The sequence below is a fragment of the Catharus ustulatus genome, chromosome 12 (assembly GCF_009819885.2).
Source record: "Catharus ustulatus isolate bCatUst1 chromosome 12, bCatUst1.pri.v2, whole genome shotgun sequence".
Taxonomy (NCBI): Eukaryota; Metazoa; Chordata; class Aves; order Passeriformes; family Turdidae; genus Catharus; species Catharus ustulatus.
The window spans coordinates 10,815,375-10,839,586 of NC_046232.1; the positions used below are offsets into that span (position 1 = coordinate 10,815,375).

The 24,212-nt window shown below is 37.4% G+C and overlaps 1 protein-coding gene across 2 annotated transcripts; it reads right to left on the reverse strand.

Moving 5' to 3' along the window:
- Positions 1–1,303: 1,303 nt before the first annotated feature.
- On the reverse strand, positions 1,304–22,827 carry COPS2 (COP9 signalosome subunit 2). 2 transcript variants are annotated; one of them, XM_033070724.1, is made up of 13 exons: positions 22,645–22,827; positions 13,605–13,718; positions 12,478–12,555; positions 11,761–11,886; positions 10,349–10,438; positions 10,159–10,236; positions 9,136–9,310; positions 7,961–8,139; positions 7,772–7,824; positions 5,717–5,814; positions 3,943–4,025; positions 2,829–2,887; positions 1,304–2,059 (listed from the first exon to the last, which is right to left on the reverse strand). In XM_033070724.1, the coding sequence occupies exons 1-13, from the start codon at positions 22,696–22,698 to the stop codon at positions 1,915–1,917; spliced, it is 1,332 nt and encodes a 443-aa protein (XP_032926615.1). In that variant the 5' UTR covers positions 22,699–22,827; the 3' UTR covers positions 1,304–1,914. The 2 variants fall into 2 exon arrangements, with proteins under 2 accessions (XP_032926615.1, XP_032926614.1); XM_033070723.2 differs by having other exon boundaries at positions 10,349–10,459; positions 22,645–22,765.
- Between the last annotated feature and the right edge of the window lie 1,385 nt (positions 22,828–24,212).

Genomic DNA, 24,212 nt, shown 5'->3' on the forward strand with positions numbered 1-24,212 from the left:
TTTTCCATGTAAAAACTGCATTACACATCACAGCGTTATAAGGAAACAAAATACAAGGTGCTTTAGTCAAATGTTATATACAGATTTTACAAAGGAAAGAAAACTTTGCTTAAAAATTTAAATTTTACTATTGTTTTAAGTAAGTGGAAAAATTAAAAACACCTATTGGTAAAAAAATACATGAGTGAAGAAGAAATTCTCACCCAAGATTCAGCATCATGCTACTCATGGTACACATTAAGTTTTATGGTGTAAACACTAAGAAAAAAAAAATCACTTGCTTTGACAAGTGCAGAGCAAAATTATTTTCTAAGGGACATAACTATTCCTCAGATTGAAGTTAATTTTATCCTAATTAATTATACTTTGTTACCAATTTAAATCCTGCCCTAGAACATTGAGTTTACCAGGCTGCCTTGCATGTATGTGACAGACATTTGTAATTTATTAGACTTTTTCATTATTTTTGAGGTGGTATTAATTATTCTACATACAGATTTTTCCTTTTGCTATTACAATGTCTGTGTGTGGCACTGCTTGTGTATCATCCCACACTACTCCCAACTTTAAACTGGAATATTTGCATTTATGGAAAATTTGAGCTTTTTACTACATTTCTGAGACCTGTGAGAGAATTTTTCTGTCAGCTCCGATCTGCCACAGGAATAAAATTTGCTGTGGCCAACACTGTATTTATTTTAAAATGATCTGATGATCCCAAAATCTTAGTACACAGAAGGTATGTGGCTATACTGTGGTAGGAACAGCAGTTCTGAAGGGACTGCAATACATTCAAACATTTGGGACAGAACAGATTCCGTTACCAGCAAGCTCACTGACTTTGTCCCCACTCCATACACGCAGTGTCATTTTGTATACACTGAATCTGCTAGAAAGACCACAGATTAGGCAAAGAGAGAGAACAATCAGAGTCTGCATCTCTATTCCCACAGAGCTGCATGGAAGATCTCTGTTCTTAAAGCAGCAAAATAAAAACCAAGCATATCCCTGAGTGATGCCAAATACCCACCAACATAACTAGACAAGACTGATAATAGTTTGGCATCTTGAAGCTAAGAGTTAGTTAGCAAGACTGATAAATGTCAGCTCCTTAGAATTTCTGTTTCACTATTTCAAAGGGGAGGGGGAGAAAAATTCACAGAACACACATACCAAGGCGCTCAGATTTAGAATCTCCATATTGTCCTTCACAAATGTGATGAGATCAGGTAATACCTATTTTCTTTTAAAAATAACACAAGTAAAATTCAAGTATAATGAAAGCACATCAAGAAACAAACTGTACAATTTCTGAACTGCACTGTTTATTTTGCTGCTTGAAACCTAAGTGACAGTATGCCACTATAATTATGGGGTTTCTTCTAAACCTTTACTACACTGCAGGTACAGAAATATATGGACACATTTTTGGAGAATTGACATTTTGCAAAATGCAGCAAACATTTCAATTTATACATGAGAAAAGGAAGTGTTCAAAAGGGTATGCATTTCAAGTTATTGCAGGTTATTTCTGTGAGAGAATTTCTGCAGGTAAAACATTTTTAAATTTAACCAACAGTAACGTGTCAGTGTATTTAAAATCATGACAAAAATCTTCTCTCTGGTCATTAATTGCCCCTTGACAAATTACTAGGATGTTGTATGTTTAGGGCAAGATGTCAATACAGCATAAATCCCGTGGCATTTTGGTTTTCTTCTGGAGATTAAAGCTGTTTTTTTCTTGGGATAAATGCAGCAGCAAAACACAAACCAGCTGATCAAAAAAGCACTTCTGCCATAACTCCAATAATTTCAGGGCACACCAACCGACAGTAGTTTTGCCATTCCCAGTTCTTTTAAGGTTTACATCACTGCACTGTTGCCTTAAGTACGTGTGTAGAAGCTTGGTTTCTGTTAGGCCAGCTTGCTGACTACAGCCTGGTTGAGAGAATTTAGTTGGTTGGTCCATTTATCTAACGCAGTATAACGTGCACCACCTCTCTTCTGATGATCCAGTTCTAGGAGCTGGTTGACTTGATCAATTCGGCCATGTATAGTGCTAGAAGTAAATAAATAAAAGCTATGAATTGCTAATGGACATGGAAATAGGAACTAACAATAAATCAGAGGTAAAATAAGAGGTCTTATACAAGAGAGGCACAAAGTCAGCACTTCTATAATTATTTTCTTGGGCAGTACTGCCTATTAAGCTGTCATCATGACTGGAAATCAAATGAACTAATTCGTTGGGCAATGCATATTTTATCTGCTTGCCTATGACCCCACACAAAGTCTGAAGCAATACCACAAACAGTTCTTGAAAGTCAAAGAATCATGAAAAATGGAGATTTATGTGAAGAGAACTCAAACAATACAGGGCCATGTATGGATTATATTTTTGTAGTAGTTATAAAAGGTACACTCCAGAAAAACAGGTTTTACAAATTGTAGTTAAATTTCTCTAGTTAAGAGAGCAGACTACCAATCTGTCAACTTGAAAATGCACTCAAAAATATACATGGGTATAAGCAGCAATTACTAAGAATAACAACTTCTGTAATTTCATAATAATTCAGGGAATGTATTATGTAATTAAGAATTGAAATAAAAAGATGCCACTCAATCTCCCTGTGTAATTTTCTTGGCTCCCATCTTTCCAACATCCTTTACTGCTCAGAAACCAAGCAATCCAAAGTCAGCACCATTACCTTTCACTTCTAAAATCAACCAGTATTATCACAATGCCCCAAAATATTGTTTTGTTGCTATTTCTATAGTTTGATTATTTTAAAGTAATCAAGATCAATAATCAAGAATCAGGTACATACTTATCCAATATGCACTGCACAAGCAAGCTTTCCACATCAGCTACATCTATGTTTAACTCCTGAAACAAAAAGAAAACTAATTATACTGCTGTTATGTTCTGCAACATTAAAACCCTCCAATCTATCCACAGAATTTCGTTTAACCTCTGTTTCTTACTGTTCATAACTATCAATTCAATAATGATCTATTAAGCAAAAAATCTCCACCTAAAGGACATATGGCCAAGAATCAAGAGATCAGTAACCTCTTAGAAAAATCTGAAGAGGCAAAAGCAAAATTGTAGAAGCTCCAGAAGTGAGTTCCTTTACTGACTTACTGGAAAAAAAAAAACCAGATAAAAAATATCCCAAACCAAACAACAACAAAATAAACCACAACCACAAAAACCCAGGAAATAAACTAAGACAATAATTATCAGAAAAGAATGGATCTGCACTCAAAACCATTTAGAGACATAATTGCATCTTCTGGCTCGAGCAAGTTCTCCAAGTGTCAAGTCTAGCTTAAAAAAAAGCATACTGAGTGCTAAAGAGAATTTAAGCATAGAAAATAGGCATCCCTAATATTTCATGACACATTTTGTAATGCTGTGAATTTTTGCAGGCAAAATCATAGACCCACAGGAGATGGAAACAGTCATATATTACCAATGGGTTTTTATTTCATTCTTTGCAGATTAGGCAGTGAAATCAGTGATTCTATGGTAATACTTGGTTTGTTCTACCACAGTTCTGTAATTCATACAACACAATATGTGAAGATACAACAAAAGGGATTAAAATTTTAATTTTTACATTCATAAAATTTATGCATTTTTTATTATACAAATTTCACTTTTTATACTTTTCTTAAGAAATGTGATTTTTTACACCAAGTAGAATATGGTGGTTGAGTATTTTAGAAGTGTATCATAGTACATATTATAAAAAGCAGTTGGATGACACTTGAAATTTACATTTTTGCACTGCAAAGCTGCCAGCAGTGCATCATTAGTACTTATGGTTTGGAGTGTATTTTAGATGTTCTATTTCTGGAAGCACTGTATTTATTTAAAAGCTTTTATTCCCAGTTAATCATTTACTTAAGCAAATGCAAGGCTCTACTGACACATACCTTAGAAATAAAAGGAATATGTATTCTTGTGTAAGGCTTAATTAATTTTATAAGCACTTGTGTTCTGATGTTTCGCAAAAGCTCTGTAAGAGAAGAAAACATAAACACTGTAAAAACAACAGTATTGCAATAAAGCTGCCACACCACTCCATACAGATACACTAACCACCATGACTTTTGAAGGTAGTGATTCAATAGGTGGGGAAGCCCAGCAAAATAACAAGGGCTCTCCTTTTCTGGGGATCCAAGTAATATGTAACTGGCGGGTATGTCTGGCCCCCTAATTTAGAGCTAGAATGCTTGCCTTGTACAGAAGTGAAAGGGGTTATGCAACTTAAAATGTCTGTGCATTTAACTTCATGGGGAATATTCACATTTAAAGTTAAAAGTCAGGGCCTAGTATTGTAATTACAATGAGGAACTGAAGAAGTATAAAATGGTCTGCATGGAGAGGCTGATTTTGCTTAGATAAAATAGTTTTTTTAAACTTTATGGTTTTATAAAACTATATATACAATAGTTTTATAAAACAGTCATTGTTTTATAAATTTTTGCATTATTAAAGACAGTTGGGATAAAATGAAATCATAAATTACAATTATAAATTGACAGAGAACCTAGATCCATTTTTACCTGTTTAAACAAGGACTGTTTATATAATAAAATACCACTGAACACCAGATTATGTGTCTCAATAAACTATGGAGATTAAAACGAGGCAAGGTATGTAAACATGACCATGAACATGTTGTGTATCACTGGAGAGTGAAAATGGTTAGACATCAGCAGCATATAAGGAGTGACACAAATTCTCTTCAATGCCGTAATTCAGCTTCCTCCTCTTGCTCTCCAGTTCTGTCCCACCTTCCTCCATGAGCATCCAGCTCTAATCTTACTGAGTCTCCCTCCAAGACTTTGCAGCTCACCAGCAGCCCACATGGAACAGCAGTAGTGGGTTATATTTAGTTTCCCCTGCTGTTTGCCCTGTTCTCTTTTACAAACAAGTATAAGAAAACCAGGTCTCTGGATTTAACTCTTTTCTTTCATGTACCTATCCAGATAAATGATCTTGCACTGCCACAGTCAGACCCACTCTTGAAAATCATAGTTAGCTGAAGAACTGAGCACTATGTTCAAGTGAAGAGACTCTTCAGTTCTCAGATACATGAAAAACAGACAAGGTAATTTTATTTTGTCACATTAATGGTGCAGAAAGGCATGTGTTAATGTATTCTCACTCTATTAAGCAGAGGTACTATAACTCCAACCATTGCTTACAAGACATAAATGAAAAGTATGCAATTTTTTTACATATTATATTACTACATATTTATCAGTGCAACTTTCATTATATTGTCTATATATTTTGTCTGTAATCTGAAGCAGTAAATTAAATTTATAAACTAGCAAACATCAAACTGGATGAGACTAATACAAACCATCTTTACAGGTGAGGGTTGCTCTTATTTTACTATTCCAATGGGAAAAGAAAGAACATAAACAACACTCAAAATATTAATGTCTTAACATCATAGATATCTTAAAATAGCCACTCTTCTCTCCATCAATCCTGCATATCTTTGCAGTCATGCCTGGATGCAAGTTAGCCCTGAGCAACTTCTAAATAACTTGTAAAGGAATCATCCACAAATAATTACAAGGAACTCTTAGTGCCAAAAAAGAAAAATAAACCAAGGTGGGGGGAAGAATATAAAGTAAAAAGGAGCTTACTAAGTAGTGAAAACAAAAATTATTCTAATAGCCTTCAAAATACCTTCAATGTGCTCCCTTATGAAGGGATCGTCCATGATGTTGCTGTGATTTGTTTTCAGAATCTTCTCAAATTCAGTGATGTCATTATTCTGATAGGCACTTCAGATAAAAAGCAAGAGACTGAATGATTAATTTTAAAAGTCAACAGACTCATAAGATTATGTTCCACAATTGCTAAAATATTTATATTCAGAACCCTTATAAGCAAAAAGTCTTTTAAGATGAAATGCAACAGAAATTACCTTTCTCCTGTTTCAATTTTAGCAGCATTTACTGAAGTTTAGTATGAACATTTAGTTGTTCTACAAGTGCACTCTAGTTTTATAACTTCTGTACTTTAAGAAGCTATTCTTAAATACCCTGTTTTGAAAAGTATCATTACATTAATTTTGGCTTCATGAAGTCATACTTTATGGAACAAATAAGAGCTAAAAAGAGTCTACAAGGCTGTTGCTGCCTCTACAATATCCAGCTTAAGCTGAATGCTAAAAATACTGGAAGATTAAAGAAATACAGACTTTCAGGATTATTCATCAGTAATTCTGGCGTAATATTACTTTTTAGATTTTTTATTTATAGCTTATTTGTTTTTATATCTTTCACAAGTCAATCCTGTCATCTGAGAAAGCACTGCAAAAAGAAGGTGCCACCACAGCATCATTTAAAGGTCAAGAGCTAAAAAATTCTTTCAATACAAAACTTTCAACTTCTGTTTAATACTAATATAAAACATTTTAATAACAACATCTATTTGTTCTTCATATTCTGTACATTTTAAAATTGTTTTGAAACTGGTCAAAAAAGATTCATCTGTTATTAAAATGGCCAAGAAAAAGCTCTGTTAAGGTAGAACTTGAGCAGTTTATAAATAGTTATGTGACTGGCACAGACTGTATCACATGAAACCAGTAAATTTTGCTTCATAATAAAAGAAATTTCAGTTCAGTATATTTTACTGTTTATTTCAGCAGTCTCTTTTTATCGTATGTAAAACATGCAAGTTCCCACTGTGGAGTATAGGAAGGATTAAAAACATAATTGTAATCTTTGAAATTAATTTTATCTTCCACATATTTCTTATCAACAATGCTTTAATTGCATTATTAATGTTAAAGAAGGAGTTATACTCAAATGTCAGGATAAAATATATAAATTAAAAATATGAATAAAATCAGATTGGTAAGGCCATCTGGAGTTCCTTCTGTCTCAAATTCACATGAAACTATGACAGTGAATTAGAAAAAAACACATCTCAAGTGAAATGAATTACTGGAAACAGTCCCTTAATAAACTGCCAAATAATTTATTCAGTCACCATGTCAATAATGGATGAATATCCTCACTTTCAGAAACAATTTGTATACATGCAATGGTAAAGCACAACAGCAATATCAGAGCAGTTTGTTCCAACACAGGATCAGCTGTTTCAAAATGTGAGCAGACATTACTGTAGGGAAAAGATGGGAAAAGGAGCAGAAGCAGGCCAGAGAGGGTACAGGAGATGAGCTTCAAAACCCAGCGTACAAAACCTGCCTCAGCTGACTGACCCAATGGCCTTCATATACTAGAAGTTCACACAATTGCCTGTAAGAGGTAATGAGGCTTTATTTTGATTTTCACATGTCTGAAGGATCTGAGAGCTAAGTTTCGTATTCCCAACTTAGGGAATCATGATGTATCCATGCAGTAAATTATTCTATTGGCTTTGGTATGAGATGTCACTCAACTCAATTTCTCTTATGTAATCAGCCACAGCCTAAGAAGACCAGTTACAGTACAAGATGGGGCAATTTTATTTAAGGGAAGAAATGAGGTTTTTGTCACACCATAAAGTGACAAAAGTACACAGTTTCTGTACCCCTATATAATATGGCATCTATGCTATGGTCTCTCAAAGTAAGTTTCTAAAGAAAAACAGTCCTCAAATATTTGTCCAATATTTATGAATAACTGTGTTAACCGTGCAGAGAAAAGCAATTTCTAAAAATATTCCCTTTCACGTTTGGACAATGTATCTTTTTTATCTTTTTGTTCTCCAGAAAAATGAAAATCTTACCTTACTAAATTCGTCATTGCTAGAATCTCTGGATCATTTTTGTATGGTTTAGCCTACACAGAAAAGAAAGCATAATATTCAAGATTAATTTTTGTTTTTCCATTTCCATCCTTTGGGTAATTTCTCTTTATATTCAGAAAAGGGTGAGGATATGTGGGGGGTGGGTGTGAAGGAAAAAGAAAAAAATACCTCCTGAGAATCAAATGGATTTATTCCAGACTTCATGAGCATGTTTGCTAAGACCAAATATTTTAAGCAAGTGGTTCTTCTGGGGCTCCCTGATTCATCATAATTCTTGAATGCTTCAAAAAAATCAGTATGTGCCTTTTCAAACTCTCCTTCTCTTAAGTGCATTTTGCCTCCACATTCTGAAAAGAAAACACAAATGAAAAGGAACACTGTGTGCTTGTTGCTGACTACAATAATTGTACTCAAGTTCCATGCTATTTCTAAGTAGATTACTGAAACATTTTCAGAAGTCATTTGGTTCTCTGAAATCACTAGGAAAAAAAACCTTAGGGCCTTCACATACAGCACTGCCATTTGAATAAACCCTTTGCAAGAAGAAAAAACAAAACCCAACCCACACCATAAAACTTAAGGAACACTAATCCTCATAGCCAATAATTACATCACCATTATGTTAAAATACTGCAAAAACTGAGATAGTATTTCTCTCCATTTCAGTGGCAACAGGCTTTGTATATTTATGAAATCTTCCCTATCTGTTGAGCAAAACCACACAGAAAAAACAAGAAATCCTTTCTATATCCTTTTATTTCTGAAGTACCCACTGCTGCCTGACTGTGCAGTATCTACACCAGGGAAAAGAAGAAGGCATAACAGTGTTCTGAAGAAAGCTGGGTTTTTTCCAAGACACATGGCTTGTTTCCACTACAATTCATTATTGCAGATAATAAATAGTATTTTCAAGCACATCTTAAGGCCCTTTGGTTTCTGCTGAGTTTTAGCAAGGTGAGACAACAAATTCATAAAAGGGCTTGCAGGAACAGCAGTCCCTTCTGCTAGCAGTCCTGTCAAGCCTTTGTTTTATCCCCTGAAGATGCCTTTGCATTCATCTTTTGCTGCCTGCCATGGTGTCAAATGGCAAGTCCTCCTCTTCTCTTTCTATTGCTTCTCTCCTAACAATTATTTAGCCAACTATTCTGCCCTTCTGACCAGTGTCTCTGGTACTTGGGCACCAAAACTGCAGAGCTGAAGTCCTGCAAGAAGAAAACGATAAGACTGAATCTACAGAAGCCTCTGTCCTTATAGCTGGAACTGGAAAAAAACACTGGTTATCAGATTTTCATGAAACAAATCTCTGCAACAGAAGACAAATGAAAAATTGAAGATGAACTTGCCTCTGATAACTCCCATGATCAGTGGATGAGGAATGGCTGACTTGATGTGCAATGACTGTTCATATAGTGCTTTAAGTTTTTTGTTATTTTTCTGTGCTGTATACATTTGAATTTCCAAAGCATAGATTTCCAAAAGCTGAGTACCTTTTTTTAGATCATCTTCCCCATCATCAGTCTAGGACAGATTAAGTAATAAATACTGTGAAATTTTAAGAGAACAGCAATTTCAGTTTTATACTAGTAAAACACTAGTAACCAAATACTCTCAGTTATTTCCTGTCAAAAACAAGAATATTTCTGAAACTCTGATGTAGCTACTAACAGAAAACACAGTACTCAAAAACTTAGCACAGGCTACATTTTAAAGACCTTTATTTAAAACATTAGTATTTTTAATTAAATGTTTTTCTCAAAACTCTAACCTCAATTCTTTTCCACTTTCCTTAAGCCACACTCTTAGTATATAAATGCAATGACTGACACAAATGCATATATATATAAAGGTAACACATATGACTCTTCTGCTGCCTTTAATAGAACCATTTCCCAGATATTTGTAACCTATTTCCATACTGAAGGAGGTAAAGTGTCACAAACAAGCACAGCAGACTGCATGGCTAGTTTAATTTTTCCCCTTTCAGATGGGAAAGTAAGAACTGTACTTTCAGTTTTGAATAAAGCTCACTTGGAATCTTTGCTGTATATACATGTCTATGCTAAAATACATGTCTATGCATTATAGATTGTTGATATGTGTTTCTCATCCTTGTAACTGAAGAGGAACCAAATCAGTTGTTGTGAATAAATTTTTTAAAATCATCTTTAAGGAAGGAATAAAGCACTTAGCATTTTTTGTTCACGTTGTCAAGCAGATAACAAATAAAAACAGGCACAGTATTTCTTCCCTCTGTACTAAAGCTCAGCAAAATGCCTCAAAGGCCAACAACACATGTATTTAAAAAAAAAAAAATCAATGCATCAATGTTGTTTACTAAGCCACAGTGATTTAGAACATAAAGGTACCTGGCATGACTGATGCAGCTGACGCAAAATCTTTTGTAATTTTCCATATTCTTCTCGTTCTAAATATAATTTGCCAAGCTGTAATGAAAAGAAAGTTAAAGTACTGAGGTCTATTAAAATTCCACAATTATAAATTAAAGAATTAGCCGAAGGTGTCAAAAAACAAAAAATAGGAGGTTATATATTTTACCTTTGTGTTTGTCTTAAACCACAATCTATCATTCTTAGCATCTTTCAGAGCTTCAAGTGTTGTTTCATAGAATTCCTGAAGCAAATCCATCTGACATAAAAAATCAGAATTCTATAATTGTAAACAGCAAATTTGTACCTGTTAATAAAGTCAATCTGAACAAACTAAAAGTGCATGCTTGAACTTCAAAATAAGAAAGGTATCTGCATCTTACTTAATATTTGCATTTAAACTGCAAACAGCTTCTAAAGCAACTAAACTAACTACACTACCTTTTCTTATATGAAACAGATAAAAGTAAAAAGTATTCACATTTTAAGATTTGTACCCATCTGTGGAAAATGAAAGCCACCTTATAAAACCCACCTTATATAACCAAGGAACAGAACTCTGATGTTGTGCAACAAACACAGGAAATATTGTTCCCACTTATAAGAATAAAAATAATTTACATATCAAAAAGAAAATAGCTTTACAAAGAGAAGACAATGGTCAAAGGGAAAAAAGGCTTCTTCTTTCTGGACTAGCAATGTTGAATGGAAGAAAGCTCTTGAGTGCATCAAACTGTTTCTTTGCATAAAACCCAAAAATACAACATCTGAAATGGAAATCAAAGTGCTGAGTGTTGCCTTTCACAAGAGTTCTACAAAGAATGCATTAGTATTGCTCATTGCCACTGTTCCTCTGGGGGTAACAAATCTGTGACTATACATCAAGTTTAGATTTCCAGACTGTCCCTCCAGGTCTGGCTCAACTACAAACCAGAGACTTTACCCCTGCCAAGAAGGGACAGTCTAGGACAATCCTTCAGACCTTAAGAGCAACCCAGCATTCAACTTCCACTTCCCAGAGTGGCAGGACAGGAGGGATTGTGATAAAAACCAAAGACTCAGCACCAAAGACCAATGATCCTCCATATGGAGGTGGTACTTTCAAGCAGTCAGCAAGGGGAACTTCCTACTCTCTGTAAAGCTTCTACAACACCACAAAACAAAAGGAGCTGGGCTGTGTATTTATGGACATGCACCTCTCTTGCACAGTGCACTGGACTGGCAATATTTCACACCAATACTTCACTGCAAAGATTCCCCTCTCCTCCCAGAATTAAAAAAAAAAAAGCATTGTTTAATTAAAAATTATATTTGAGAGGGTACTTACATTATGTAGCTATGCAAAAAAAAGTTCTTATTTATTGTTATAGAAATTCCAGGTAAATATCGCCAAAAAAAGACAAGTTTATGAAGATTGATCTGTGTTAATAGAATCCACTACATGTGGGAAATATATTTTTACAAATGAATATTCAAAATTCCTCTATTAAGATCAAAAAACCACAAAACAAACACAAAAACCATCCATAGTTAAAAATGCAAAACTGAAAACTATGAAGATGAAAGAATTGATGATCCAACCTGCTTGGAAGTTGAGATATAATCAAGAATAGAATTGATGGATTTTTCAGAGTAATTCCTTGTAACTGCACTCCGTATGTAGGTCAATAGCTGTTTATACCTATTCATCATTTCAGGAAAGTTAGTCTAAAAGAAAAACAAAACCACATTATAATTTTTGTTTTAATCATTAAAACTGAGGTATCTTGCAAGTGTACAAACAGGAAATAAAAGCATTAAGAAAGCCAGTGCAGTAGTGGTTGCTATTAAAACTTTCATATCACCACTTTATTCATAACCTGCAGAATCAGAAATAACTTCAGGACTGCACAGAACACACATTTAAAATATTTATCTCAATGAAGAAAATAGCTGGCCATACAACTCTTTGGAATAGTTGCATACATAGCACATCAATTTTTCACTGTTTGTTGCTGGTGCAGTACACACAGAATAACATGACCACTTTCAGGGGTGTGACACCACAGCACAGCCAGGACCGAGCCTCACACTTTCTGAAAGTACCAGCTGACTACAGCAGTTATTTTGCATCCATTTTACCTCTGACTTGCAACCACCACATCATTTCCCTGCCATATCTGTAGTAGCCAAAGGCTGCAAAAGACAAGTTCTGGTAGATTTAGTTGTCATAGCCATAAATTAGAATAGTAACTTAAGATCTCTGGATCAAATACTTATTTATGCCGTTTACTCCCAAGTGATAGCTGCAATTCCTACCAATTTAAAGTTTATTTTAATCATCTGTTTCAGAGCTTTGAATCCCCATTCTCCCTTTTCGCCTTCGAGCTCCAAAACCTGAAAAAGAAGAATTAAAAAAAAAAAATTTATAAAATCTTTGTTCGAACTTAAATTGTTTAAAATACACATCCCATGCATGCCCTTCTCCCCCACTTCATTCCTTACAAAGTAATGTTTGGCTCTGCCCTGTTCTTCAATTTTATCCTTTCCTGGTATTATTAAAAAAGTGAGAGTGTATCTCATCAGGTTTCACAGCTTAGCTGATGTAGGAAGGGTGAACGTGATTGTTGTTGTTGCTGTTGTTGTCTAACAGCAAACACTTGAATGCCAAACACTAAATTTTAACACCACTCCATAAACACATATGCAAAAATAGTTGTAACACCTCCTGCAAAACTGAGTCAACTAAATTTTAACTAAATTAAGCTAAAAAGCTCTTCTGAACTACAACAGTTCCTTCACAAAGGAGAAACACTTCTAGGTTTTAATGTAACATAGTTAAGGAAACGTTTTGTGAGTAAAAACTTTAGAAAGTTGGGTTTTTTTTAAGTCAGGTATATAATTTTGTTATACACCATAAATGAGCCAAGAGATGCAAGAATCTATTTTCTTTAAAAAGTTGCATCTAACATACTGCTTTCTCATAGCAGTGTGAAAACATTAAAAATTTAAAACTGAGATGAAGAAAAGAAACTCTGTGTCTCTTAGTATTTATACATTTAAAGCTTTGGAATTAGACAGCAAAGCAAATATAATGTAACATAAGACGCTGGGGAAAACACCATTTCATTTAAAAAAAACCCAGATGGATCTGGTTTCTATTGTTGATGCATGAAAATACATTTAGAAGTGTTTAATAAACTTAGTAAATCCTGAAGATTAAAAAGTCAGATCTGCAATAAGACTATAGCATGTTCTATTTATTATCCCTAAGAATGATGCTGAAAGGCAGTCAGCCAGGAGTCTAAGATACTCAAACTTAGCACATTAGTAATTTAAAAGATAAATCCTGCTCTTAAAATTTCAGAAAATAACTCACATGGTATCAAATATTTTAAAATGTGAATTAATATAAAAAGAAGAGATAGAATATAAAGACAGAAAACCTTCTGAAAACTGCTTAATGCTGCTTTGGGGTCATCCTCCTTCAAAGCTTTGGAATTGTAGTATTGATTTTCCAGATCCACATTTGGTTCAGAATTGCTGTCCTCAGAATATTCCTACATTTTAAGAAATAAAAATCAGAGAAAAAAAAAAAGGTTCAGAACATCTAATAATCTCCTGAAAATAGTAAACAGTAAGATATTACTCCAACTGGCACAGGATGCTTGTGTATTAACAGGCACTGTTTGGTTTTAGAGCACATAACAGCTATGGACTCGTATAATGATTTTCTCTCTCTCCCATTACTAGGCCAGACTCACCATCCACCACCATTTGCCTGTCAGCAGATTTCTTTCTGGATTAATGAACTCATAGCTCCCCCAACTTCACCTTTATGACAAGTACAGATTGTATTACTGAAATTCTGCCCATGCTGGAGTTTGAGCACAGAGGCCCAAGAGCACATGTCATTTCTGGGAGGGGAGAGAACACGCTGCCCACTGGTGCTCCTAAAGGCACTATTATCCAGCCTTTGCTAGCCACAGAAAAGGACTCTGGCTGAGCTGCCACACTAGTAATGATTCAGCTATGGAGGGTATCAAATGCTTCCATGAATCTCTCTATAATCTGCCTTTCTATGCCATAACGATTCATCCTTGTCTAAGGAAATTTTAGAAAAAGAATAATGACAGTGACACCAGCTGCTTCTGCACTGAGAAACAGATGATTAAGAAAATGCTAAAAATGCTGCCAAAGATGTTGGGGTATAGCATAGGCACAATAATTTAACCAAATAATTATCCATCACATACACATAGTGCCAAGCAAGTATTTACTTCTAACAATTACTACTAAATTTTTTTAAGAAGTACTCTGAGACTTCTTTGGATGAAAAACCCTGCATATTTTACCTTCTTTTGCTAAAGGACAATGCTGCATGTCCAAATTACAAAACCCTAACAAAGCTCAAATAATAATTTCATTTGATGTTTACATGACTCCAAACCACTTCAACCTCTGCACTTTCAAGCTAACTTCTCTGAACAGGATTTTGGCTATTAGGAGATAAACTGTTTTAACAGAATCTCTTTAAATCCCAAAGTTACTGCTGTCAGAGTAACTTTCCTTTGCACCAACATGAGCAATGCACAGTCAGGTCCCCTCCTTTAGGATGGATTTTACTCTTGCTGTACTTTGTCATGCACATTTATTCTTTTGTTCATTTGTATATTCCTGCTATTAATGGACTCCTCCAAATCCATGAGAAGGAATGAAAAAAAGATGAGGCAAAAGGAAAGTTTTAAATCAGCTCTCTCCTCCCTGCACTGCAAGTTAAGTTTTTTTAAGTTCTAAAGCAAAAATTAATTATGGGAGCCCACAGTTTAATCCAGTTTTATTAAATGTGGTACTTGAGACATTTGTCCTTCTACCATTTAATAGTTCCATTTGTAAATGTAGGCAAGTTGCCCAGGTATGTGTTTATCTTCACCCAACAAAGTACTATCATTAGTGAGAAAGAATAGACTGAAAAGTCTTGTGAATTCCACAAACCTGTTTTCTGAATTCCCACAGAACTATAAAAATGTGATACTGAGAACAGCAAAGAAAACAGGAAGCAAGTGTCTTGTTTCATTGGGCAGGCTCTTGTTTTGGTGAGCTTGTTTTGTAAACTCCCTATCCTATCGATCCAACTCCAATGCAGCAGCTATGGGTACGTGCACACGATGTCAACAGCTGTATCAGGTACCTTACAGATACAGGTTGCCAAAAATTAAACAACATAGCATTTAAGATGTGCATAATCACCTGATGTCTTGTTTATGCTTAACTTGGACAATAGGGAATATTTTTGGCAGAAGTGTCTATTTGCAAAGATAAAAGGAAAGCAAACTAAATTAATTCCTTTTAGGAGACAATGTGCTCCGTTAGCCCCAAGCCAGAAACATCTGAACTTTCATCTTAGCTCTGGCAATGATTCTGGATGTAGATTCATGCAGAAAGCCTTTTTTCAGATAATTTTTCTCAATGCTACTTAAATATCCCATAAAGATCCTTTCATAATATTAATACATAATAAAGGAGTGTTAAGTCTATTGATATTTTTCCCCCAGTGGAAATTCACTGAAATGCATCAAATGTACTGGTTTATATTTTCATAGCTATATTTTTTCTTCACTTGATGTTTATTTGCCTCACTTCAGACTTAGGATGATGATATGGACTCAAAGCTGTAATTGAGATAAAGCTTTCCTACTTCCAGAAAATATACGGTGGTTTACTTTAAGAAAGACGTATTTGGACTTAATGGCTGTGAAGAAAACTTTAAAACATTAAACTAAGTATGAGCTGATGCCATTAATCTTTAGACACTATAAAAAAAAATCAGCCATGTAGATACTGAATCTTATTTCAAGCACTGATGCTAATTATGCCAGTGCTGATAAATTCAGAAGGACAAGCACTCTGTCTTCTTTTGATGCAGAAATGGCTTAGTGCAGTAGGATACAAATGTGAGAACATTAAGCTTCTGCCAAAAGCAGAAAAGGAGGAAAGTATAAAGCTGCGTTCTCAAAGTTCCAATTATGAAAAAGATTAATTTCCTTCTCAGTTCTGAAAACAGAAAAGTTCTATTAACAATAAATTCAGATAGCAAAAGCCTAGCCTTTCCTCACCTTCATTTTTAACACCCCTGGTTCCTGCCTGAGCAACCTCCCCAGCTCAAACCATCTAGGTGGGAAGTTTGCTGCAAATTAGGTAGAAATATATGGTTTGCAAATAGGATTTCTACATAACTCTGAAAGTCACCACTACAGCATCCAGGCTTAACAATCTGCACAGTGACAAACAACTTTAATTAGAACTTTGAGATATAAAAGCAGCTGGATGATATAATTTATCTCTAGCTGATATAAAAAACCTAAAAGGCCTAAGAATTTTTAAAACTAAGGTCCTGGTGATATTTTTTTCAAATGGACATCAACACTGTAAGTACAAATGAAAAAAAGGAGCAGTCTGAGCACACAAAACTGCTCCTTGAAACCCACTGAATTTTTCCTTCCTCAGAGAATCATCAAAACAAAAAAAAGGGGGCTTTTATCATTACTTAAGAAGTTGTAAAGCCCTGATAGAGTTTGAAAAAAATGCAGTTAAATAAGTTAGGATATTATTTATGCATTGATATGTTGGAAATCTGCATGTTCTAAATGTAGTCAGTTATATTCAATCCTAAACCATCCTACTGCTTTTTGGAGGAAGAGAAATTACTACACTAGCTCAACTGTAACAGATAAAACCTCTCATGGAGTTTACTCTGTCTGGAACATCATTCTTTCAAATAGTTTTAATAAAAGTTAAATTAGTATCAGGAAAACAATTTAATTAAGGAGGCTTTATTATGTTACATAGTAAGTTTTCATAAAATTTTACCTAGTAAACAGCTTTAAAACATTGAGTCTCAGCTTCTAAAATGAGCACACACACACAAGTGAATTTGCCCGAGCCAGCTTCAGTCACCCCGTTTAGCGCAGGGATCCACGTGCAGTTTGTCCAGCAGCAAAGGAGCATCCAACGCTCCCGGCTCCTCCCCGGCCCTGCCTGCTCCCAGCCTGCCCTTTCCCAATTCCCATCTCCCATCCTGCAGCAGGCCGGTGGTTTGTGCTGTTTGCTCCTTGCTGCTTTCTGGAACTGTGGCAGGAGCCTTGTCAGTGCGGCCTCCAGAGATTGCAGGTCCTGAAGCACAGCCGCTGTGTCAGGGCCAGAATGAGGGACAGGGATCTGGAGCCCATAACAGTGAATCAGTGACATTTAGAGGTAGACGTGTGCCATTTCATATACTACAGTAGTACACTGACCTGGTAAAGTTCTATATGAACAGAAACAAAAACACAAGTATTTTGTGAGAACTACTCTTGTTACCAATTTTCTGGTCTTCTCTCTGAAGAACTTCCCTAACTTCTATATCAAACTGGAGTGACTACCTAAACTTATGCTCCTCTGTTTATCATTCACCACCACTACAGGAACTGAATTCCTACTTTGCAGACCAGTCTTTTACAAAAAGGAGTAGGGGAAAGTAGCTATATAGGGGCAACTTTCCAGAAAAAATACAATACAAAGAGTTCTATTTCTGTAAAAATTATCTTTCAAGACATTGCTGAACTACTTATTACTGTCAATCGTCAGTTGCTGGTGATTTTACCAAATTTCAACCATTTAGCTGACTCAAGCAATTTTTTTATGAAGTTCAATTGTTTCTGAGAAGTCTGGTACAAATTTGATTTTACTTCAGCTAACTTTATTTCATAACCATGGCATTTAGGAGGTCTACTAAGCACAACTTTCTTTGCATTTGCTCTTCCTGACCTGCAGGCACCAGGACAAGCAGCAACTACCAGGTTCTGTGTGCATTTGCCAGTTGGTATCCAGGCACATGAATATAAAGAAAGCAATCAGACTGGAATGCAAAAGAGCAAAGAGGAAAAGAACAGAGGCAAACCCTGAGAGTAAAAACAAGACTGCAATTTGTGCAAGAAGACTGCAACTGCTCAGCCATGCACTGGGAGTCCTGGTTTCTTTTCCACATTCTAGGTCTCTCTCTTCTGCTGCTACACACTAACTCTGCAAGTCATCCAGTGCCTGCTGGCTCACACCAGGGCTGACACCAGGAATAGAAGTCTGTGAAACCAGCGATTTGCAATGGTGGCAGAAGAGTTCCATGAAAGACAGTGCTCTGCCTTTGGTTTTTTTTCAGCTGGAAGATGCACAGAAATGAGACAGGAGACTGCAGAAATAAAAATCTGGTATTAAAACATGTAAAGAGTGCAGCAGAAAAGTGCCTATTTTTTCTACCTCTGTTGTGCAGCTCTCCTGTAGTTTTGTGCATCCTTTTCTGAAAGTCCAATTTTCAGCATAACTTAGACCTAATTTACGTTTGTTCAACACTCAACTCCATATCAGATCCTGGAGAGCACTATTCTGAACACAGCCCTAAATAACTGGCAAAAGAAGCCAACAAAAACCAGAACTCACCGACACTTGTCAATGTTTAGATAGAAAGAATTTACTAATTATTCCCACGCTTTTTGCCTCAATAGCTCCTTCTGAGACATCATGGTAATGAACAAAATAAGCCTCAAATATATTAATTCTGTGTTTGAAGATGAGTCTGAAGAGAATGCATAAAAAATATCACAACACATGTTGAGTCCATATAATATATGAAACAATAATTAATTCAGAGAACAGTACAACCTATGTCCTCCGTGAAGCACAGTTTTTTTAAAATCGCACACTACAGTAATTAAACTTAACTAAGAAACAGAAGTGGGCCTGCTTGATTTGGTACTTCCCTAGAACTGAATACTTGTTTTAGCAGCATTACCACATTCTTGTTTGCAACATATTTTCATAAAATGATGATAATAGTGAAATATGAGCAATTGGGAACACAAAATTTCAACTTTATCTACTAAAATCCAGCAATAAAAGACGGAATGTCTCTGTCTACTGACGAAATTACTTATCAAGTTTGGTAACATGCAGAAATTCCTTTTGCAATGGACTGTATTTCACTCAGATGGAAAGAAAGAACAAGCCAACTCACGTAGTTTGAAATAAGTAGTAAGACTGCCTATTTCCTAAGCTGAAATGGGAAATCCTCAGTAATCTGGAGGGATGCTCCCCATACTTGAGTCATGCCAATCCTCATGAACCTGCAGCCATCTCACCTGGGTGCAAACTGATGGCTGCTCATTGGAATTGCTACAGATCTTCTACAAGTCACTACAAGAAACAATACAACTCTGTATGGTAAAAAGACCAGTTGCTTGGCAAATATATCTGTCCAAACTTTCCTCAGATTAATTTTAAAGTTGAATTTCAGAACACAGTAAGATGACTCATGAAGAACACCACAAATTCCTTATTTATTTAAAACAAAACAAGAAAATCCAGTAGATGTACCACAACAACTGTCAATGTGTTGTCATTGTGCCTGGAAGAATCAATTTCTGGAGGAAGGCTGAGTTTAGCCTCCAAGTCAATTCTAAAAATAGTCTTTTGTCCCAGACAGAAAACAAAAATGGAATTTACAGTGGTCCTCCCCTCTTTGTCCTTCTCCACCCTCAATCCGGATCTAGTAAAAAGAACTTGTACTGAAATAATGTAAGGCACCTAGCAGCACCAAACTAGAAATTAAAACTGAGTGGCTTTCATAATGACCAGTAAACATTATTCTGTTCATTGAAGCATAAAGTGGAATAATTCATGTTATAATCAAAGCTGTCACAGCACATTACTAGCAAATTGTGAATCTAGGTTCATCCACCCACAAATATAAATGGAATTTCTTCCTGATATCAAGACTCCAGTGAATAAACTCAACTTCTGTAGGAGTGACTGAGGTCATTTACATGCAAAACTTCGACTTTTTTACCCACTGAAAAACTAAACAGAAACGATCCAGTACAACCTGGATAGTCTTCAATTGTTTAAAAATGTAGTGATTACTTTAATTATATAAAATTAAATGATGAAGCTGGGAAAGATCTGGGCCTTTGGAATATCTGTTCACATTTCAGTTCAAGTGTGAAACATTTGCATACTTAAGGAAATTTAACTGTCTGGCTCCACATAATCAGCAGGTCAAGTGCACATTAAAGAGGAACAGCCATAATCACTTCTAATAAAAGCTGACAAAATTAATTTTTGGGGGAGTCTTCACTGCTATTGTTACGATGGCAGCTACCCTGGGAGACCTGAACCTAGTTTCATAATATTCTGACAAAATAGATACTTCTTTCATTGACTCTTTCCATAATCACTGCCTCTCCTCTGGTTCTTTAAAAAAGTATTCACAGCACTCACATGTGCTCTTTTACTTCCAATTCTGCACTGATATGAGTATTACGTCCTGCATTCATTCTTTTGTTGCAAAGCCTCTTGCAGCAGCCTCTATGCTCAACCTGAGAATCATGAATCCCCTTACAGTCTTCTCTTAATCTAACTAGATATCCACATGAAAGGAAGAAATCAGGTCCTATCTTCAGAGCCTTTAACTTTTTTTTTTAACAGTTCTGTGGTACACTACAATTAGAGTTTCAAGCATTTTTGAAAACAACAGTCAATCATGGTTTGTTAGTCTCAGAATGCTGAAACGAATCTAGTTGGAATATTTTTACTCTTCAATTCTTGGGGTTTTTTCCCACCCATCAATTATGAACTGAAATTAAATTTTAAAAATCTGAAGATTGAGTATTAGTTGATGCTTTACATGGGAGTTACATACTGGAAAGAAAAAAACTAATGCACTGCTAATTATTACAAGCAGCATTTTAAAATTTTTGAAAGGTCTCAGCTAAGGGTAATTAACGAGAATGAAAATGTCCAGTAAAACTAACTACAGTCAAAAGCAGAAATCTGCCACAAGCAAGGTGTTTCAGGAAGGTTTTTCCAATGAGAAATAAAGTTCCTCACACAGGAAAAAGCACTAGATCAATTATTCTTGGAGAAAACTGGCATTTAGCAGTGTAAGTTTGAGCTGCACTTTTATTTATATCTGTATAGACTGAAAAATGCAACTCTAATGGTTTTTCTACAGGCCCAGTTCTCACGTGAAGGAAGGATATGGAAGATGAATTCTGCTGTGTTTAATATTCTGCGGATTGTATCGCATGGAAAAAAACCACCACAGTATTTCAAATCAGGACACAAACTTCAGTGTTAATAAAAACTAATGGAAATTAATTTTGGAATAAAATGTTTTTAATGCTCTCTGTGTATTTCCTTCAGTAACTCTGTCTCTATAGTATGTGAATTCATTCATAAACAAACAGTTTTTGGAAGCTCATAGGGTTTTGATGACAATGTCTGTCAAACAAGCACTCATGGTGGAAAAAAACTCTCAAAACCAAAAGCAGATGCTTTTACTCTGTATCTAATATCATCATCCAAGCATTCCAAGGAGTTCCTAACAAAAACTGCCCAGAAACTATTCAAAATAAAAACAGGTAAACATTTTAAGTGAATTCATAAGTGGCAATGAGTACGAAATAATGTGTCAGAAAGCAAGTCTTCCCAGAAGCAAGTGTCTGGAGTTCTTCAGTGAAACTGCAATACTGTTAATACGGATTTAGCTGAAATGAATGAAATAGCCTCTCAAGCTTCTACCATACATAGCTTTTTTAAAAAAGTCCCTAGTTCTAAAAACCCCATCAAAGTTCAGGGAAAAAAAACAAAAACAAAAAAATCAAACAAGTAAACCTCAAGCTCCAATATAACGTCAGGGCAATATAATTATAATTACTCAGACAAGCAGCAAATTTTTAACTTCAAAAGCTTAGGACAAAACCTGATGTTAACATTTAACTAAATGTAACATGAAAACCCCCAAAGATTACAATTAAAAACAAAAAGGCAGTGGTAGAAAGGTTACGAAGACTATAAAGACAAAAAGTTAGAAGTAAGTGCACCCTTCGGCGCGTTGGCTCAGAGCGGGCCGTGAGGCCATTTCTCCTCAGTTCCCTTTCTCTTCCCCCTACTTTCTCCTCAGTTTGTTGATCTCCCAAGCACACGAGCAGTATCTGCCCCCAAGGGCCTCCCGCAGCCGCGGGTGGGGAGAAGGGCGGGCAACTTTATCACTTCACTTCGTGCCCAACATTTGGGCCGGGGCAGGAGAAGAGAGGGAAGGAGGCAGCGCGCCGGAGCCCTCCCCTCAGCGAGAGCCCTGCGGGGACACAGCGGCCAGCCGGGGCCGGGGCACCAGCCCGGGCCTATCCACCTGCCCGGCCCGGAGCTGGCCTGCTCCTCCGCGGAGAGCCGGCCGAGCGGCCGCTCCGACAGCAGCACCCGCCCCTCGCAGCCCCTGCCCGCGTCCTCGTCCCCGGGAGGGAAACTCATCCTGGATGCCCGCGCTCCCTGCCGGGGCAGCACCCGGCGGGGCGGCTGCTGCGGCAGGCGCACCGCACCAGCAGCGGCCCGAAGCGGCGCCGCGCCGGCCGCACCCCCAGCTGTACCGCTGAGCCCCCGCGCCGCCCCGCGCCTTACCAGATCGTAGTCCTCCTCATCATCGCACATGAAATCATCCTCCATGTCAGACATCTTGGCCGGAGGACGGGCGGGGGGCGGCGGCGGGGACGGCCCCTTCTCCCACAACCCCGCGCGGCGCTGCCCAATGTGGCTCCGCTCCGCCCAGAACCCGCTGCCGCCCGCGCCTCTCCCGCCCCCGGCCCGGGGCGCTCGGAGCCCAATCCGCGCCGCCCCGTCGCCGGCTCCCTCCCCCTGGTAGCGACCGGCCCTTGGCAACGGCGGCCGGGCGGGGTCTGGGCTCTGCACGCCGGAACCTCCCCGGGCCGGCGCTGCCGCCGCCCGGAGTGCGCCGTGCTGGCGCCGGGGCCGTCTGCTGTGTGCCGGGCCTGGGCGCTGCTAGCCCGGATCCCCACGGAGGCTGCGAGCCTGCTGCCTGGCGCCTCTCTGGAAGGTGGAGGGAAGTGATCCTGCCGCTCTAGTTACCCCTGATGAGGCCGCATTTGGAGTACTGTGTGCAGTTATGAGTTTTACAGTACAAAAGAGATACGGAACTCCTAGAGCAGGTCCAGCGGAGAAGCCAGTAAGTTGGCCAAGAGTGGAAGTATCTCTCATGAGGAAGGGCTAAGGGAGCTGGGCCTGTTCAGCCTCAAGGAGAGAGGCAAGAGTGAGGAGCGCCTGTGCAAAGTGTGGGTGTCAGGAGGATGGAATCTGGCTCTTTGTGGTGCCATCCAATAGAACAAGGAGCAATGGGCCGAAACTGATGCACAGAAAGGCCAACCTGAACATGAGGAAAAATTTCTTTACTGTGCAAGTGACCATGAACTGGAACAGAGAGGTGTTGGAGGCTCCTTCACTGGAGATATTCCAGAGCCGTCTGAACACAATCCCGGTCCATGTATTCTGGGGTTTCCCTCCTGGGTAGGGAGGTTGGAGCAGATGTCTCACGGTGGTCCCCTCCAACCTGACCGTTCTGTGAAAGCTCGGCCTGGTGCTGTGCCCGGCGTCACTGCTCAGCTCCGTTTGCTTTACTCAGTGCTGCTGAACAGTTTACCTGGGCTGCATTCACCATAACCAAATAATACCAGAGCAGCAGTTTTAAAGGTCTGAACTCTTTAAATCCACAGACTTTGCAGAGCAATGGCTTTATAAAGATTTTTACATGCTAATTTCTACTGCTGCCTTCAACTGAGTGAGGCAAACCCCTCAACAGACCAGCTCTGCCTCCTCATGTCCACAAGGCCTGAGAGTCTCATGGACACCCAGATGCATCTGCAATATTTACTGGGTCTCCAGGTTATCCTGTTGTTGGTCATTTTATATTGTTACAATTTCTGACAGTGGGTTTTTGGTTCCCCCCTTTCCCCCCGCCCCAGCTACTGCCAAGTCTCTTAAAAAGCTGTGTTTGTATTCTGCAACTATACTAATGGGGAAATAAATGTTTTACCTGAGAAAACCCACAATGAAATTTGTTACTGTGCTTCCTTTGGTCTGAGAACTTAAAGCTCACTGAATGGGATGAGGAACAAGAAGATAGATACCAAAATGGACGAAGATACACATCAAAACACTGAGTGATTGAACCCGTG

Bases quoted from the DNA above. Each gene is read 5' to 3' on its own strand.
- COPS2 (XM_033070723.2), bottom strand. From the start codon at position 22,698: ATGTCTGACATGGAGGATGATTTCATGTGCGATGATGAGGAGGACTAC. The intron at 13,719-22,644 runs GTAAGGCGCGGG...CTTAAAATGTAG, and splicing joins ATGAGGAGGACTACGATCTG to GAATATTCTGAGGACAGCAA. The intron at 2,060-2,828 runs GTATGTACCTGA...ATTTACTTCTAG, and splicing joins GTGCAGTGCATATTGGATAA to CACTATACATGGCCGAATTG.